Source organism: Haemaphysalis longicornis, unplaced genomic scaffold (genome assembly GCF_048455015.1).
Source record: "Haemaphysalis longicornis isolate Haplotype H1 unplaced genomic scaffold, Haemaphysalis longicornis Haplotype H1 scaffold_12, whole genome shotgun sequence".
Classification (NCBI taxonomy): domain Eukaryota; kingdom Metazoa; phylum Arthropoda; class Arachnida; order Ixodida; family Ixodidae; genus Haemaphysalis; species Haemaphysalis longicornis.
In genome coordinates, this window is record NW_027526225.1 from 64,338,320 (window position 1) to 64,358,259 (window position 19,940).

General features: G+C 43.7%; 1 protein-coding gene across 1 annotated transcript; it reads right to left on the reverse strand.

Moving 5' to 3' along the window:
• Positions 1 to 870: 870 nt before the first annotated feature.
• LOC144162770 (uncharacterized) lies at positions 871 to 19,412 on the reverse strand. The gene is made up of 4 exons (XM_077693424.1): positions 19,276 to 19,412; positions 11,024 to 11,185; positions 7,378 to 7,513; positions 871 to 1,682 (listed from the first exon to the last, which is right to left on the reverse strand). The coding sequence occupies exons 2-4, from the start codon at positions 11,154 to 11,156 to the stop codon at positions 1,577 to 1,579; spliced, it is 375 nt and encodes a 124-aa protein (XP_077549550.1). The 5' UTR covers positions 11,157 to 11,185; positions 19,276 to 19,412; the 3' UTR covers positions 871 to 1,576.
• Positions 19,413 to 19,940: the final 528 nt, after the last annotated feature.

The following is a 19,940-nucleotide window of genomic DNA, read 5'->3' on the forward strand; positions in this document are numbered from 1 at the left end:
GCTCCAGCAGTGGAAGCACCGGTTCGTTGAAACTAAAGGAACGGTTTGCCCAGTGAACTGGGGCCCGTCTTTCGGCGGCGCGCACCACAACGCGGATGAGTGCCTGAACTACGCACCCCTACTGTTCCGCTTATAAAGCTTCTGACCTGACAAGCGATGTTTTGAGGTTGCATAGCGTTGTTAGACTGTTGGAGTTGTTCGGGGTAACGTGAGGTCCAGGTGGCGGCGGTGACGTTCAAGCACGTGTTTGACGAGTGTTCTCTGTCAGCGTAGGTAAGGGATGTTGACGCACTCCTAAGGATCTGCCTATGAAGGCTTTGTAATTCTCTGTGCTTTGTCAGCTATTTTTGGAACCGTCGGTTGATTACGCTAGGTGATGGATTCTCACGTAATGGTGAATTCACTGCTTTCGCATTAAATCTTAACTTGGCTGAGTCCCCTACCAATCGCCCCTGCACAAGCAAAGTCTTCATTATTACTTCCTAAAAATTCCGCCTATGAGCGAAGTACATAGCAAATGGTACACAAAACAAGGAACGGAACAATGTTTTAATTGTGATACCAACACTCAGGAAGAACATGACCGGCTAATTTACTTGTGCCTAGCCGTTGCCATGGCATCGCACATTCACCACATCCTGAAATTACACTGCAAGCAAAATAAATTGACGTGGAACTATTATCTAATATTCCAGTTGTAGTCATTCAAAAGACTATAGCGCGAGCTTCTTGAGTGAGGCTTTCATCGGGTTTGCCAGCAGCAAACAACCACACAAGGTTGTAAAACTAACAGAACACGAACTACCAAGAACTTGATTATGCATCCTGCATACAACAAGCTGACGTTTTAGAAACCCTGTCATTTTTTCCTCTTCAGTTCTCCTTCCCATACATTCCTCTTCCCCAGCATGGCCAGTAATCTTCCCTGTGAAATAAGACGTTCTACAACTACTTGCACACAACGCATGTTCTTTCAGAAGGCAGTTTGCCTCGAAATACTGTCATGAGTATTTTAAAGGGCCCATAAGACAAAATTCTACTTTGCTTTAGTACAAAGATTGAGTTTTCCCGACAAAATAATTGTAAATTTTGTCGCGAACTTCAGATAACTGGTCTATAAACGGTAAAGCCTCTGAACCAGTGGCATGTACCCGCCACTTTAGGGCAGTTTCTCTCACCTCATAATCTTGTTGTCGCGATTACCAACCGCGCACCACCGCCACCGCAAAGAAGTATGACTACAGGATTGTAGTGGGGCGTGCACTTCACTTGTTTTCCTACCTGCAGTTGTCACAGGGATAACTCAGGTTTTAGTGGTACGTTACTGTAGGGCGAAATGTAAAAGTTCTCCTATGTTTCTTGCGTTTTTTTGCTTATAAAGACGCGTTTTGTGGCTGGGAAGAATATGAGTGAGTTACCAAAGGTAATTCGTTTAAATTAAACAAAGTTGTATTGTTTGACTTCATGGCTCCTTGAAAACTGCTTCGTGCCTTCGGTCTTTGCTCGCTTGGACTCGTTTCGGAATGAGCGCGCGCTAGCACCAGCAGATAGTCCTTTGAGTAGGGAGTTAGTTGGGCTAATTCTGGATGACGTAGGTGCGCTCCCTGCCGCTGAAGAAGGGAAGCCGAGGGGCTTCATCCACCACCACTACCTCCCGCGTTCGCCATGGTAGTCTGAAGCACCTGCGTGTGAATTAAAATATCGACGTCAAATGAGACTTATGTCACATGTACAAATTGCGATGTATGCCCGCTTCCCTTAATGTGTATACCCTCTTCCCTTATTCATGGCTTTTGGACCAAATTAATGTGAACAATCATAAAAACACTCCCAAAATATTGCTTACACCTTCTAAACCATGTTAATGGCACCGCGTTTTTTAGTGTTTTTATTGGAGGAGTTCTGAAGTGTAAAAAACAGTCGCCTTGTATCGGTGGATAACACGCGGTGACAGAAGTAGCTTATGAGGGCAGGAAATTCCAAAAGCGTAAAAAGGCATATTGCTATATCATACACTTTTCCGAACTACGATATGTGGCATCAAAAAAAAAGTTTTAATTGTACAGCGTGACTGGTGCAGTATGTCTAAGCCTTTTTTTTCTGAATCAACTGCTAGGTCAGATACGTGCCAGTGTAAAGGAAACGTGCACGGGGACCTCTGCTGACCAATCGTTCTTTTGTTTAAGGCATGAACTCCAGCTATTAGGGATTATTGTTCAGCGGGTCCGCTCTACGTCCCTTGGCTATATTGACTTCGTCGATTGTTTTCACTGTTATCTCTCATACCTTCTAAATCTGTCCGTTTTTACACCTCCTTTCCCTGGTACCCTTGCCCCAGTGTGTGGTAGCAGGACAATTCTCATTTAGGTAGAACTTTCCCTTTTTCTCTTTCTGCGAACCCCTGCAGCCGACACCATGGCAACAGTTGCGATGCAAAAATTACACAACAACATACATTGTCAAATGACGAACACATAGTTTCAACAGGGTATGGCACGATCACAAAGGCCTACTTTGCCTATAAACTGAAAAGATCACACATCTTGAAATGAAATGTAATGCTTTCGAATTTCCACATGTAAAAGTTAGAAGTATGCCTGTTAGTATTTGTTCTTTTTATTTTTAATTCTTTTCTGGAATCTGAAGGTTGCAACCACGTACATGCACCCTTATCTCTAAGAATAAAATGAAGCGCCGGACCGACCAACCCACTGACCTACCGACCGACCGACAGACTGATTCACCAGCACCCAGCCGAAACTGCTGTACTTCACGGTGTAAGGGCTCACTAAGTAGGGATTTGCGAAAATTATGCCCCTAGTGGACGATAAGGGGGGAATTGTGTTTCACCAAATGTGTGATTATCTAGCTCACACGCACAGATATGGACGTGCTTTTTACTGATACATGTAGTCCATAAGATCTATAAAAACGGATTTACCCTTTTGACCTAACCAACTCTAATTGGCCGCATCTGCATTTCGCAGCAAACTGGGTGTTTTTTATGACCCCTCAATATGTGTTTCACTGTTTGGTACATCCAATTGGTTTATGGTGATAAATGTTACTGATACATGTTAACGTATTTGCACCTGGCTCGTAATCGTTTCGTGAATCATGGGGTATGTTCGACAAATAAGGACACGTGACACAATGTCACTTACGCCAATCGGCCAGTGCCGTTTGAGAACACCCCTAAACACCGCATTGCTCTGCAGCTATAACAAGCATAGCGCCCTCGGTACCAACAGCAGTACCCACTGGTACTTCTTTGTTTACATGTACTTTCGTAACTTGCATTGTTTCAGCCCACCATTCTTACTGTATAAAATGAATATGCAATGCACTTAAGCGAAAAATAGCTTGTTCTACAAGCTTATAAGCTCTGCCTAACTTGCGTTTGCTCTTGCAGGCCTCAGCTAATCGTATGACTGTGCATATGACGTCGTATGTTCTAGTGCGGAAAATGAGCCAGTGAGTCTTATAGCCATTCCTTTTTTCTGAACTGTGTAGCTTATGTGAACGATATTTACGTTAAAAGTGGTGTTAGTATGATTCTAACGGGACAAAATTTCGAATGAACCAAACTTGTGTTTTGTCTGCATGGCCCCTTTAAGGGTCGATTACAGTAGCCCAAAGACAAATACAACCCAGCGGTATAGACTGTGCTCGTGAAAAATATGTCCTGCAAACACTATGGATACTAACCAATAAAAAAAAACAAATAATACCGGACAGAAACCAGGAATTGACATCAAACCAGTCCCGCATATCCGTCATTTCAGAGTTTTCGGCTTGAATATCCCATGAGACGGAGTGGCTGTACAAACTTTCCTAACATTGCAACAAATACGAGCCAAATTGCTTTACCTAACCTAATAATATCCCACCGATGGCATGAATAGCATGAATGGGATACTAAGCCCATTATTAGTCGAATCACTTATGGGGCCCAATACCTTGCACTTAAACACGCAGGATAAGAGCTGAACATAATGCTACCAAGCTGACAAGTACGCATTCAGGTTACTTTCAAAGCAGACTCACAAACAATTTTGCAGTTTGGCATACATAATTCCCCAGAGGAGCTCCATCAACTTTTTGATTTACACGACTCAAACTCACCCCGACGGGGGAGATATTACGAATGCCCGCTACCGCTACACCACGCGGCCCGCACAAGACCAGAGACAACGTATACGCCTACGCCAAGCCTTCCCCGCAGCCCTCATCCCAAGAAGTATGCGTCCAATGCATGCAATAAAGGTAATCGCCAATAAAGTATCATAGCCTTCACCCCCAGGGATCCTACGCAACCCAACTCCAGGTACACGGACGTTTGCCCGTGCCCACGGCGATCGTGGCATGCCGTCAGCGCAATCATGTCACCCGCTTGCGGGCAACTTAAATGCGGCTCCCGACCTCTACCACTTGATGTAGAGCTGCGTGAGTCTGAACGTACTTCGCGCAATACATCGGCCCTCTTGGATCCAGTCTGACGAAGAGCGGATGTGTTCCACACGTCGCACGTAAGAGAATTTGACAACTCCTTGGGAAATTGTTTGCTAGGCCTCAACGCAGGGGCATTACTAGGCCGTCGTTATACTTGCCGCTTGCTCCATGCGGCCTAGTGCCACCCACTGAATAAATGCTATCTTGAAGGGGGAAGCGCTCACAAAACAGGGATGAATGTGCAAAAACCATAGACGACACGGCCATAGACGACACAGAAAACCGTAGACTTTCGTCCCTGTTTTGTGAGCGCTTCCACCTTCAAGATGAACAGCTACCAACTAGCCCAATTGTCCGTTCTACTCGAATAAATGCTACTTCTGTCTGTCTGTCTGTCTGTCTGTCTGTCTGTCTGTCTGTCTGTCTGTCTGTCTGTCAGCGTAGTCCACAATCAAGGCCAGAGAATTATCCGTCGTCACAGCTGGCCCGATCCACTGAAGCAGCAGAGAAGATGGTCGTTGTATTTGCAGCTGCCACCCCCAGAGAACACACCTTATTTGGCGATCATTAGAAACTCCCACGCTGCCTGCCTGTCGAAACTACAGCCTCAGCCGGTTTCCTAACAAACGGGTGCTTTGCTCCGTAAAGCAATCAGACTTCCTCACTTCTATGTCGTCCGGAAGGGAGGACATGAGTTCCTCAAGGGAAATGTATTGCACATTCCACAGCCCGCACATAAGTCTTCCCGCAAATGTCCCAAAACGACAACAAACGAGTACTTCAGCATCTATTGAAATATGAAAATATACTTGCGCATAACCATCACGAGCTGTGCATGTTTCCTTCGCAACACACCTGTCTTACAAGACCTGCAGCAACCATTTTCCGCCAGCGACAGCTAAATTCCTACCCTCACGAAACTTTACTACATGACTATGTAGTAGGCGTGTTAACTAAAAAACTGAAATATAACACAAATATAAGACAAATTACGGAAAATATCAAAATTTATACCGCATGACATTTCCTCAATAATGTAGATTTCACAAGAGTTTCACCTGTAGTCTTTATAATTGCGTAAATGAAGATAATTGGTTGAACGAAGTTTTGAAAAACTAAGAAAATAAGAAAATTTTAAGTATTTACGGATAATGGCGAATGGTGTAGCGCCCTGCATTTCCACAATAATGCAGATTTCGGGAAAGTTTCAAATGTAATAGTTAGAATAACGTAAATAGAGATAACTGGTCGAGCGAAATTTTCAAAAACTAAAAAATAACAAAAATTTTAAAAAATTACGGAAACTGTCAAAAGGTATACCGCATGGCATTTCCACAATAATGCAGATTTCCCGAAAGTTCAACCTGTAATCCTTATAATAGCGTAATTGGAGATAATTGGGCATGAACGCACATTGGGAGATATAGATACTGGAACCAACTTGACGGAGCATTACAGAAATTACGAAAAAAGTGAGTGCAGGCCGCGACTGAATGAGATTAAGGTTCTTGGCTGGGGCAGCAGAGATGTCACGCGTGAGATAATGGAAGCCTTTTTGATAAAGAATGCGTACAATTGCGTGAGTGACACTTCTTTGGCTTTATATAAAAGACAGTCTGATTTGTTAAAGTCTTGCTTGTAGGGTGTGACGTTGTACATGTTGTTTCTAGGCGTTTGCATATGTATGTTCGGCGCATGCGCCAATTTGTCTTATATTTGGGTGCGTAAGCCCTTGCATAAATCAGTTGTTAGCTGCGGTAGTCCTGTTGTCTCCTATTTCTGTCGTCCTTCCGCGCAATCCTCACGGCTTTTCAAGTATCAGACAACTTAGCCCGTCAACAAATCTTGTTGAAAACTAAAAAAATAGGAAAAATATAAAATAATTACAGGAAATTCGAACCGTGTAACGCTCCACAATCGAGAGTTTTAGCTGACCGCTTTCGACGGTCCGCTCCGGTATCGGCGGTCCGCTCGGCGATACCGGAGCCAATCCCATTCGCGGCTGAGCGCTCCACGCCTGCGCAGTGGCGCTCGCGCTTTCCATCGGAGCGGAACGGACCGTGAAAAACGGTCGGCTAAAACTCCCTAATAATGTATATTTCGCGAAAGTTCTAAATGTAATCGTTAGAATAACGTAAATAGAGATAATTTTTCGAACGAAATTTTTGGAAATATAAAAAAAACAAAAATATATAAAAAATATGGAAAACGTCAAAACGTATACCGGAAGGCATTTTCACAATAATGCAGATTTCGCGAAAGTTTCAAATTTAATCGTTAGGATAACGTAGAGATAATTGCTCGAACAAAATTTTTGGAAAACTAAAAATCACAAAAATACAAAAGAAAACGTATACCGCATGCATTTCCACATTAATGCAGATTTCGCGAAAGTTCCACATGTAATCGTTATAATAGCGTAAATAGAGACAATTGGTTTGATGAAAATTTGAAAAACAAAAAAATTAAGAAAAATATTAAATAATTACGGATAATTGCGAACCGTGTAACGCCCTGCATTTCCACAAAAATGCAGATTTCGCGAAAGTTCCACTTGTAATCATTATAATAGCGTAATTGGAAATAATTGGTCCCGGCAAAATTAAAAAAAACTAAAAATTATGAAAAATATAAAAATATTGACGGAAAATGGCGAATCCTGCAACCCCCTGCATTTCCACAATAAGGCAGATTTCACGAAAGTTCCACTTTTAATCGTTATAATGGCGCAAATGGAGATAATTGGTCGGATAGGATTTAGAAAAACCAAAAAATTTGGCTGGAAAAAAGTCACACTCAAGACAAGCGGCATTGGAATGCTACACATTAGTATGTAATTCTCTGAATTTCTGTAGAATGTTTTGGAAGTGCACTCGCCAGAGAGCGCTTGAAGGTTAAAATGGGGAGTATATATTTGGTGCTTACGATTCTTCCATCCTGTTCAAGCACCGGCAGATGCAGCAGCAGCACAGGATGGTGAGAGCCACTCCTGCCAAAGCGGAGATGATGATTGCTGCTAGGATGCCCTTTGGGATTTCCGGCAGTGCGCCGACGCCTTCACCTACGGCCGGAAAATAAAAAAAAGGACCAATTTCAGACGCAATTCCGAAATGCGTGTTTCAAACATAGAGTTTCATACTAATATACACTACAGGGAAATCTGGCGCCACTGTCTAGGGGAGCCGCGTTCCAGCGAGCGTTCTGTCATATACCGGGCAGGCACGTTCCACGTGTCCTTGGCATGGCTCACGAGCAGGCTGAAAAGTTGCCTCTGGCTGCAAAAATGCAACAATATTACTGCAGAAGATTAGTCGAATTTGTTTTATTGTTGTAAAATTAAACCCCCATAAAGATTTATTCGTCAGGGAATATTTACAAGCCTCATGCAAGATGAACAAAAAAAATGCTGTTACCAGTTTTTATTGATTTTGGCTTCAAGACAAAATAGAAGCCATGGGGCTAACCAAGCCAAGGAGGCGAGGAATGTCACTAGCTGCAATGGCGCCGTCCACCGCGGCCCGCGAATGCAGCGCCAGATTTCCCTCTAGTATATATTAGTATGACACTCTATGGTTTCAAGAGAACTCTCATAGTAAACTGGCAGACATCGCGTACAAGCACGAATAAAGGAGTTACAAAAATTACTGACGAAAAAGAGAGCATTAATACCGGGCAACTATTTTTGGTCTAAATGTTGTTGTAGAGGAGGGGAGATGAACTGATTTATCTTTGTGGTGGAACGTCCTTTTGGCTTGTATTCAGCTTCTGGGCAAAAGCTTGTATCATCTCATAGACCTGTTCCCGAGCAGCACCACTTACAAGTTTTTTGGTTTAAAAGGCCGTCTTAGAACTTTCTATAGTTTATCCCTCACACTTGTATTCCCACACAAAAAAAATTTTCACCTTCAAGCAGATGTACGCATTCAAATGTTGTTTGAAAACAGCGCGGAAGACGGGACTGAGCAAGTAATCGACGACACAAGCGCTGATTTTTTTTTGTTTTCTTCAGTGTCTCCCGCCTTCTCATTGTATAAAGCTGAAGGCATTACCGCGAATCCTCCCTCTTTATCGGCCTGTAGCAACTTGAGCCCTGCCTCCCGAAGCAACGATACCACTTTGCCTGAACGAATTGCTTGGTGGGGTTTTCAGTCCCGTCTTCCGCTTGGTGGGTTTTGCTCAGTCCCGTCTTCCGCGCTGTTTTCAAACGATATGATGTACCAACAAGCCCTTCAGTTCACCCTTTTGGCATTCAAATGTACTCTGGCGGGGTGTTTTTTTTAAACCAGGCGACGGGTGACATAAAACCATCGTTGGCCTCTGCATATGGTACTGTTGCTGTGAAATTGTTGAAGGGTGAAACAAAAACTTTTTAAATCCTGAAGCTGTCAATGGACCCTCGGCCGGAATCCTTCGTGTCCGTCAGCGTCGTCGTCGATGGGAACTAAAACGTCGCGGTCCCTGGAGCGATACACCGTGAAATTCAAGTGCACTCCTGCTCAATCAATCCGTCACTGCAACTTGAGTGACTGAGAACTAGCGGACACCACACTATTACTCTCAGAAATAAGCTTCGAATTGGCCTACAAAGTGATGAGAAGGAGTTGAGTGAGTGAGAAGGAGGATGACCTTGAGCACTTTTTATGACTTTCCTTTTGAATTCTTCTGATTCTGCAAACAGATAACGGCCAGCTTCGCTGAACCAATATTTAACCAGAAAATCTATGCGCACCAATTTATACAGCGCCAGGTGTACATGAGTGGTTGCTGCATCATATTCCAACGTGGCTCAAAACTTCAAAGCGTACCTAACTGTGCGCGCTGACGTAATGCGGGGAAGCTGACCCCCGAAAGCCATGTAACGAAGGCTGCACTTCTGTTGGGCGCGGAACATTGTCCAAAAGTATAAAATATGTCTCAGTTGGGAAAAGGTTGGCTATACATACTTTTTTGGCTATACATTCCTTTACTTTTGACAGGGCGACTGAACCGAGGGAAAAGCAGGGAGACATACAGACGGACCAAAGTTCTCCCGTTTAAGGAGGCCAACAATGACTATGGTCTTAAAGAAACCTGAGGACACCTAAGCGCTTCTTATAAGATCTGAGCATACGACCACAATAATTAATATCCTTTAGACTGCGGCTGACTGTTTTTTGCAGCATTGCGATTAAATTGGTGCAGCCTATTTCTTATGGTTTCTAGGCAAGCATGTTGGCTATTTACCGCAATCACTTCAACCATATTGTTGAGAACTCTACTGCCGTGCAGAGTTACCTGACTAGCCGTCGACTGTGGCACCGCTGGGCGAATTAAGCGCAGTTCTTGCATGATGACGTAAGGGTGTTGCCAAACAACCTCTGCATTCACCGCTTACCACGTGACTGCGCGCATGCGCCGGCGTTCCAGAAGTAAATCAGGTAACTCTAGTTAACCGCAATCACTGAGTGTATATTACATATTTATGGTCGATTCCCATATATACGAAGTCCACGGTGACCGCGGAAAACTTCTGGTTAACCGATTATCCTATCAAATAAACGGCACAGTAATATAATTGATATTAGCCCGCAACACGCCTTCCCACTTGATTCTATTCTGAATCACGACTTTCGTCGCCAAGTGAAGCGTGCGACATGATTTCCCCTGATAGTTGAGACTTATCACTAAAACCAGAGTCCGTCAAATGAAAAGCATTGGCGGACTGCTAAAACTGAAGGCTTAAGCGTTCACCACACAACCTGCTCAAACGGTGCTGTGCGCAATAAAAAAAAAGACGCTTGATAACCACAAATGGGAGAGATGCGTACGCTGGAGCAAGTATGAACTAGCCTTTCGGGTTATCATCTGTGCGCTACCTCAGTTGCGATGGCGTGGATATAAGTGTAGCACACAGCGGCGTTCCTGCGCTTGAGAATTTGGAATTTTATAAAGAAAGGATGGTCACCTCGATGCTTTTTATTAAAAATAACTTCCACTGAACGGATTAATCTGCTTTTAGCTTCGAATCATAGGGAAATTTCAGAATCAGAATCAGAATTTTCTTTCCAACATGTGTGTTGGGGGCCACTCAGGCAAAAAGCGGCTGTCTGACCTCTTGAGGGAACCTCGGGGCCTTTAAAAGACAGCAGGGCTTCACAAGTACACAGCAAGGGGTCAATTACTACAATAGCGTAATGTTTAGGATCTTAATCAGGTAATTTTGGTGTCATATGTAACAGAAATGTAACACACTAATATTTCATTAAATAAATCTCAATAGTAATATTCCAAGTTTTTGTAGTAAATCTTTTTGAACAAACAAGGAAACAATGACAATTTCTTCAGTAAATTCGACAACTGACCTAGTGGGTGCTACTTAACTGCTACGTGAGCGCCATCTAACGATGTAGCAATTTTTTCCATTGAACTGTCTGTAAAATTGGAGGGAGCAGGACACCGCTTCCAATTAACTGAAAATCCAATTAAGCGAGTTTGAATTATCGAACGTGGCCTTTATTTGCAAGTCTGAATAATTAGGTTTGTCATACGTGCTGTTGGAAAGCGTTTTCCTTGCCAAAATGTCCAAACGAACCTTGTGAGCCATTTGCCGATTGAACATCCCCGTCGACATGTAACCGCTCTGGCTGATGTGTGCTTTTCGCAAACGTTGAAGCAACGAGAACAAGCCCAAAAGCCATGACCACTGGAAAATGATGAGTCGTCATTTTCACTTGGTAAATGCTCGCTGCTGCACCTGCGGGAACGAATAACTTGGTTTCATCACCAGTATTTAGCCGGTTTACATGGTACAAGCATCGAACACAATATTTGGCAAAAACAGGCACGCAACCTCTAATCACGAAACGTCTTCTCAAAGCGAAATTTTCCTCATTCCAGTAGAGGTGGTAGCGCCGGATGTTTTTAGTAGTGGCGTTAAAGGGGGATTGAAATTGAGATACTCTTTAGCAGGGTCTATTTAATCACGCAAACAAGTTTAACGGCCGCCGGGATGGTAGGCCTAAGCGCCCTCAGGCATCTGAACCGCTCAGGTCAGGCGACAGGGTGGTCGAAACAATGATTTCACATGCCTTGGCAGTGTTTTGACGACCACTCAGAACAGTGATGTCATGGCGTGGTTCGAAAATCCGATGATCAGACTATAGTTTTATCACACGCGCTGTCTCGACTAGAAGCGATGAAAATTGCAACTGACCATTTTCAGGCAATAATTTATCGCACGCGTAAGTATTTTAAGTGCTGCTTCGGGTTCGCCAGCACATGAGGCGTCCTTAAAAGTCGTAGAAGGGGAAGATTAACAGTTGGTGTCAGTAACCCTGTAATTTTCTTGCTGTAACAGTTTAAATGCACATAATTGGCGAGAAGAAGCAAACTTCTCTCCAAATAAGAACAATAGAAGAACGCAGTGCTTAGAGTGCCGTCCGGTGCCACTCCAGCTCAGCGCTACAGCCATGGCTGGTGTGGTGTCGGACGACATTCGAATTTTTAAGACTGGGATGCCACAGGCCACAGCGTCTGCCGTTATGGTATAAGGACCCGGCGGCCATTGTATGGCCCCACCCGTCGCTTCGGAGAACAGCGCCGCCCGTGGCGAAACGCTCGTCAGTGGAACGTCGGTGGCGGTGGCTTGCGGAGTGTATATAATCGCCAGACTTAAAGACGATAGTCTTTCTTGGGCTACTTAAACCCAGAAATTTTGGTCTGTCTGTATGTCTGTCTGTCTGTAACTCGATTCAGCCACCCGGCCAAAGTAAAATGCTTACTGCGCAATAGTCTTATATACTCACAGCGAAATGTAAACGTCTAAGTCTGGTTTATATGTTCATACTTGTCAACTTTGTTGAACAAGAAGACATTACGCAAATATAAGACAGGAAATTATTACACAAGGGATATTTACAGTGTTCCTTTATTTAAAAATTCATGGATGCTTGGTTTTTCGATAAAAAATGATATTCTATATCCACTGAAGAAAACCGCCGCCTCCTGGCGGCATATGAAAAATCACGCAGCAACAGAAAGGAAAGGTTCCACTTGTAGGTTCCACGCTCTGCTTAGAACGCCCGTCGAGCGCGGCCACGCGGTTCTATTAACCTTGTAGTTGGCCGCCTCCATTCACGCGCGTCTCCGCCGTACTGCAGCGCTGGCATCGAGGAACCCGGCCTGTAGCAGTGGAACGCGGTAAATTAAAATCGCCTTGCGCAAACCTTTAGTGTGTTTACCTTTGGATGAGCGCGACGGTACAGGAACAGCATGAGAGGTGAGCGGGAAAGCAAAGGGGGGCCTTTCCTTGGCAAATGTTTCCAAAGACTATCGTCTTTTGACGACATTTGCAACGAAAGGAGCAGATACGCGGCAAATTTTTTCAGATCGCTAAATCTTAAAAGTAGAGACGACCTTTACGAGCCACGCCGCGTGTGTGTGATTTAGCCCTTTCTTAGCAATTACAAATAGCAGACGGCGCTCAATGCGCCAAGCTAGAAGTCAAGCTGAAAGTCATTCCGTTTCTTCGTGAAGATATTTCATGCCTGCATGCAGTTTGGTGTATTGAGGAATAAATCGCAGCTAAATGCTCCTACAAAGCCGATGTTTGCAGCTGATCCAGGAATACTGCGGAGGTAGCCTTTGACAGTTGGTGAGAGAACGACGTCGTGCACAAGCGAAAGACAAAGTGGGAAGGGGGGAGGGGGAGGGGGTGCCATCTAAGATTAACCCCAAAACCGAAATCATGATGGACTACGCTCCGTAGCTTCATTACTCCGTTTGAAACGTGCTTAATTTCACAGAAATACGTTTATCACAGTCATCGGGAATCTTTACAGAATAAATACTGCACGATGGTGCAACGTTATTGCTTGCCGTGGAAAGGCATTGATTTACAAGACTTGAAATGGTTGCTGGCTAGTTTGTTTATCGTTCTTCAAAAAACAATTCCTGTGTGTGTGAAGGACGAGAGACAGGAAGGTGCCAAAAACCTGCCCTCAGTTTCACAACTGAATGCTGCGGTCGGGTTTTACAAGCCGCCACCTACGCTTGAAAAATCATGCACTCCTCCGCCTAACGACTATGATGGTTTATCGCAAAGGTTTCTTGCGTGGGTTTCCTTAGTTGCCTTCCGGACTGAAACTTCGCCTAGTTGAGGTTTGGATTTTACCAGCCCGCAGTTTTGTCTTGTGATCGCAGCGTCTTTGTTTTTGACCTTTACCCATTCTGTTTCTCACGAAGAAAGCGTTGTGTGCAACCCTCGTCGTCGTTAGACAGATGGCTCAATGATTTTGCTGTTTAATTTTGCACTTCCATGCACCCCTCTCCAAATCCTAACTTCTTCCAGCGTGTCGGAAATGCGTCTGTGCTAGAGGACTCGAACTGATGCACCCTTATTTGAGGGTACCAGTGGCGGGTTTCTGGTTTCTTCGCAAGGCATTACACGATTTTTTTAGGTACTCGGCAAAGATACTTAAGCCTTAAAAAAACCCAGTCTGACGTTAGCACTGCCACATTTCTAGCTATCGCTGCCAGCCTTTATTCCCCGCAGGTGGTAAAATGGGAAGGAGAGGGGGGATGATTTGTAGCTTGGGCTGTTGGGTGGGTAAATCACTTTGGCTCTTTGTAAAATGACCACTACTAACGTGGGAGTTGCACTTCGGCTCTCAGGTTCCCATGCTGTGAATAATGGCCGTAGCCGGAATTTTTTCCGCAGGGGATTTTCTGTTATCAGAAGTGCTCAGTTTTTCCGAAAGGAACAGTAAGTCTCGCGTTCGCGCTGGCTAGAAAAAAAAAATTTGTGGGGGTTCGAAACCCCCGCAACCCGTTCTGGCTACGTCTCTGCTGTCAATCACGAAAAACAAAGGAACAAAGCTTATGGTTACAGAAAGACAGTGTAGACTGCCGCAACCTTTGCACGGCCACACTGTAATCGACCTCGTACGTAAGCGCCTTTCTCTTCAAAGCCCGCGTATCGAGGTATCCCGCTGTTAATGCTGGCGTGGAAACCGTAGTCATTCAAACCAGTAAAGATAATTTAAAGTGGTAGAAATTAATGCTTATACTAAATGTTTTATTCCTACTCAGATCGCGCGGAGCCACGCGCAGAGCACTGCAAAAAGCGCTTATGTCGACGTAGCCCATTCCTAGTCCAATAAGTTTACGATGCCTTTCGTGCATTTAAGAAGAAATGAATATTAATAATAGCTTGATTCGTACGCCGACCGGGTGGAGCCAAGCGTAGATCGCTTCAAAAAGTAGGCATGTCATTGTAACCCATACCCAAGTTAAAAAGCGTACGAGAAGTTTACGTACCCGTTAGCGCATTTAAGAACCCAACACATCTGTCTAAACTTAGTTTCATCGCACATATCCGCTCACAACACCGCCAAAACATTCAAAGCACCGAGGCAAACACGCAAAAACAACGGAAGGATGCGTAGTCCAATGCACCGGCTCATTCCACTAACGAGGGCAGCGTAGAGTGGTGGCGTCACCCGTCCGGATGCCCTGTCCCTACAGAGGTTCCGTCTTTTCTTCTTGTTACTAAAATCTGTGGTTCGAGTCCGGATGTCGCCGCCTTTATTGCTTCTATATATCTAGTTGTAATTATGATTTTCATGGCTTAGGATAGTTTTAAACATTCTAAATGATACTTTTTCTGTTGGTCACGTTACATTAGGTTAGTTTACATTACGTCACGTTGCTGAAGGGCGAAGTATTGCCACGTGCTGTTTTTTTTCATCGAAACGCTGGTGGACGTCGCTTTAGTTGAGTGCTTATAGCATCATTGAACCGCAGTCTAGACAGAGCCATAAAAAACCCAACGTATAGAGAAATGTGGCTACAAAAAATGAGTATACATTTGGATATAAGTAGCCATATACGTTGGGTAACTTGGCTATAAGCCCGGCGCGGTGGCTCGGTGGCTAATGCGTTGTGCTGCTGAGCCCAAGGACGCGTGTTCGAGTCCCTGCCCGGCGGCCGCTCTCTGATGGAGGCGAAAAGCCAAAACACACGTGTGCCATGTCTTAGTTATTTCGGCGCATGAAGATTTCCACGTGGTCGAAATTAATCCGGAGCCCTCCACTACGGCACTCGTCGTCGCCTGTGTAACGTCGGCGCGTTAAACGTTATAATCCAAAAAATGGCCGTGTATCTGCTCCTTTGGTTCCAAATGTCGACGAAAGAGGATAGTCGACTGGCGCCCCTGCGTGTAAATGCCTCCCTTCTCTTTCCCGCTCACCTCCCATGCTGTTCCTCTCCCGTCTCGTTCCTCTTAAGATAACACGCTATAGGTTTGCTCAAGTGAATTTAAATGTACCGCGTTCCACTGCTCCAAGTGGGGTGCCTCGATGCCAGCGCAGCCATACGGCGGGGACGCGCATAAATCGATGCACTCTACTACAACGTTTATAGAACCACGTTGCCCTACTCCACGACCGTGCCAAGCTGAATGTGAAACCTCTCTAGTGCAACCTTTCGTTTCTGTTGCTGTTAGATTTTTTAAATGCCACCAGGTAGCGTGGGCAATAGCAGGCGACGGTTTTCCGCAGTTGATGTAGTATTTCGTTTGCTATCGCAAAAACATAGCATTCGTGAATTTTTAATTAAGGGACACTGGAAATATCATTCATGTATTGCTTTTCTGCCTTATATATGCGTAATGTCTTGTTCTTGTTCAACAACGCTGACAATTATGAACATTAGCACTTGACTTGAACGTTCAGATTTGGGTGTGGGTATATAAGGCTATTGCGCAGTTCACTGTTTCACTTTGACCGGGTGGCTGAATCGAGTAAAAGACAGAAAGACAGGCATACAGACCGACCAAAATTTCAGCGTTTAAATAGCCGCAGAAAGACTATCGTCTTTAAAACTAAGTGCCATTTTACTCTGTGAATAATGATGAATAGCGGACCCGGAAGCAGTCGGCAAAGTTAAGGCAGGAAACACGCGCGTTGATCGTAATTGGCTATTCAGTTTCAGTTTCAGTTTCAGTTTATTCTCGTATTGAAAGTACAGTGTGTAAAAATACATATACAGAAAGGGGTCCCAGGGTTATAAACTCTAATGGGACCCCTTTTTATTTACTGTACACAACTAAGCATTTAGTAGCAGTCATGAACACGAATAATATGCATAAACAGACAGCTGCAATAATAATAATTAACTATGACATGGAAAAAAACTCTATAATTATGACAAACATGTAGGAATAATAAATACCAGAAAATGAAGTACAAGTACACAAAACATTGGAAAGGAATACATTAGTAAGCAACTACATCAGCGTAAATTGTCAGAGAAAAGAAATGTCCCGAGAGCATGCCTGAACGATGACAAGGATAATGCAGATTTAACATTATAAGGCAAGTTGTTCCAAGCTTTTATAGCAGCAAAGCCGACTGCATTTTTCCCATAGTTAGTGCGCACTGAAGGCAGTAAGAAGTTATCTAACTCTGCAAACCTAGTTTTATTGGGGTTAGAGAGGGTATGGCGGTCAATTATGTGAAGAATACCGGGATCATGAACCAGGCGGTAGGCAATGAGGCATAGATTGTGGCTTATAAGCTGTGTGATTTTGTACATATTAAGTTGGCGCAAAAGAGGTGCGACATGTGCGGTGTAAGTGCTGTGTGTAAGTATTCCAATAGCTTGTTTTTGAACGTGGTGTAATGGAGCGATATGGGAGTTGTCTGTTAATCCCCAAGATGCTATGCAGTAATAATATGGCTATGTATAAAAGCGTAGTACAGCGTGAGGAGTGTTGAAATAGGAAAATTCTGCCGTGATTTAATTAGCACTCTAATTCCAAATGCCGTTTTTTTTGTGAGGGAATTAATATGAGCACTGAATTTGAAGAATGGGCCAAGTTTAATACCGAGAAATGAACACTGTTCTGTTGAGAATATTGCGTTGGAATGAATGCGCAAAGGTGGAATATTGCTTCTTTCTTTGTGACGCGATCTAAAAACCATGAATTTAGTTTTGCTTGGATTTATCAGTAGATGGTTTTTGTGGCGCCACGTGTTAATACTGGTGAGGTCACGATTAAGATTTTGCGTTAGATCGTCTATGCACGTATGCGACGAATATATGGTGGTGTCATCCGCATATAAAATACAATCAGATGCTGTCGTAAGGCAATTAGGAACGTCATTGATATAAAGCAAAAATAGAAGTGAGCCAAGAATGGAACCCTGGGGAATACCCACGTTAATTGTTTTAGTGGTAGATGATACGCCAGATATAATGACTGTTTGTTGTCGATTTAATAAATAATTGCGTATTAACTTTAGGGGAGAGCCATTAATACCATAAGATTCGAGTTTCTGAAAAAGAATGTTATGTATAATTGAGTCAAAAGCTTTCGTAAAGTCAATAAAAACAGCACCACCAAATTTACGCCTATAAATTTCATTTTTGATCTTGTCAGTTAGTGCAACCAACGCAAGATTGGTGGAATAACCGCTGCGGAAGCCAAACTGCCTTGGAGTTAGTAGGTTGAACTTGCAGATATAGTTTGAAAGACGTTGCTCTATGAACTTTTCAAGCACTTTGCTAAAAAATGGGAGAATAGAAATGGGCCGATAATCTCCTACGGATGTTTTATCACCCTTTTTGAAGGCTGGGGTCACTATGGTTTTCTTCATTTCGAGTGGAAAAACAGCCGTTTTAAAAACCAAGTTGACAATGTGAGCGAAAACGCCAGATACGATATCAGAAATTGCTTTGATGTGTTGGGCATGAATGTTATCAAGGTCGGGGCTACAACATTTAAGATTAGTAATGACTGATCGAACTTCCAGCGAGGTGGTAGGAAAGAGATAAAAGGAGTGCAAAGAACGCTCCAGGCTATCGTCAGGTCTAGTTAAGTTCGCAACTGGAGGAGCAAAAAACGCGTCCCTAAAGGCATTAGCAATGCCACTGGGGCTACTTAACAAAGTTCAATTTTTTACTATTTCTGAAATTGAATTGTCAGAAGTGTTTCTGTTCAAAAACGTACATCATTGTACGTGGTTCCCAGTTAATTATCACAACTAGAATGGGCAAGCGTTTTATTCTAGCGGCTGAAGATAGGGCCGCTCGTTTCCCTCCCGTATATATATGCCCCTGTACTGCCAGCAGAGGAGGATATCAGAATATTTACCGTACTTTTGTGAGCTTCGTATTTTTCAAAAGTATATAAAAGTTGTCCTAATTTTTCATTTGTCTCACCTGCTGATTGTCATAGGGGCAGTTTCTATAAAACAAGACTTACAGCCGTTTCTGTATTTTTAGTCCTCATGGAGAGAAATATACATATATGTACCGATGCTGGGAATTCGGTAACGAGGAAAACTTCAGTGTTGAGTACTTATGATGAATATATGAATCTCAGTGCAACAATGAAGTCGTCCTAACGGCGAAGTTCAGTGTGAGATTTTTTTTTCAAGATGCGCTGCAGAGGATTGACCAGAAAGTTGTCTGCCGCAATATGAAATTTCGTCGATGCGACTTTTTCCTCTATATCGTGCCGACGCCCGCAGTTTTGGTAACAACACAGCGTATGACAAATCCCCTGTAAAAACTCCAGTTGAAGACAAGCGGCTTCAGAATCCTACGAATTTCTTGACAATTATCCTAAGTTTAGCGCGAATTTTATAAAATCGCGCCTTTGTGAGCAAAAAAAGTTCACGGGTCGACAATAATCATGTTCATCTGCGAAAGGGCACACAGGATCGCACAGGGGAAAATTGTTGCTTCTGGCACGCCGTTAAAGAGTGGTTCAAAGGAACCATCCGCGAGTCCAGTAATTCAGCTCGTTTATTCGTTAGAAGTACATAAATGTCCACCCACCTGGAAGTCTGGCCTAAAGCCGTTGTGTTGACGCTGCTCAGGCAGTATGCGTATTACTCACGAAAGCGATCGCCTGCCGGCGCAAACTGATGGGGTCCGGGACACAGCGCGCCTGCTTCAAGAATAGAGAGCAGTGGTGTCACGAGAAGCCAGCGGAAGTGCTTCCTCAAAAGCCGCCATTTCCTTTTGCAGTGCAATAGACTAACCATTGGTTGCAAGAACGCTTAGTAAGCCAATTGTTCCGCCACATCCGGAAGGCACGTGAAAGGCCGTCGGGCGCGAGTTGAGATTAGTGGAGAGATATATATCAGATATACAGAGGTGAATCAATATATTTACCATATATATAATCCCTTCTGAATTGTCCCAGAACAACTTTGCGGACAATCCGCGAATAAATATTTTTTTTACGTGCTAGGAACAGCCTGATTGCGTTTTGAGGTGGAATACGGAACACAAACGAATAGAACAGATAACCAAGAAATAAAAAAAAGTAGTGGTAAGAAAACAGGCAACTAGTTTGCAGTTTTCGGAAGGTACTTTGTCCTGCCGTGGACACGAAAGGTATTTAGGCGATGATGATGATGGTGATGATGATGATGATGATGAATAATGGATTTCTTATGGAGCAAAGCCGACTACGTGCAAAGAGCGCCAAAGAAAAG

What these genes read in the sequence shown, in the direction of transcription:
- LOC144162770 (XM_077693424.1), bottom strand. Translation starts at nt 11,156, where the DNA reads ATGACGACTCATCATTTTCCAGTGGTCATGGCTTTTGGGCTTGTTCTC. An exon ending in ATCGGCAAATGGCTCACAAG is followed by an intron (nt 7,514 to 11,023) that starts GTTCGTTTGGAC and finishes TTCCGGCCGTAG; the next exon opens with GTGAAGGCGTCGGCGCACTG. An exon ending in TTGAACAGGATGGAAGAATC is followed by an intron (nt 1,683 to 7,377) that starts GTAAGCACCAAA and finishes ATTCACACGCAG; the next exon opens with GTGCTTCAGACTACCATGGC.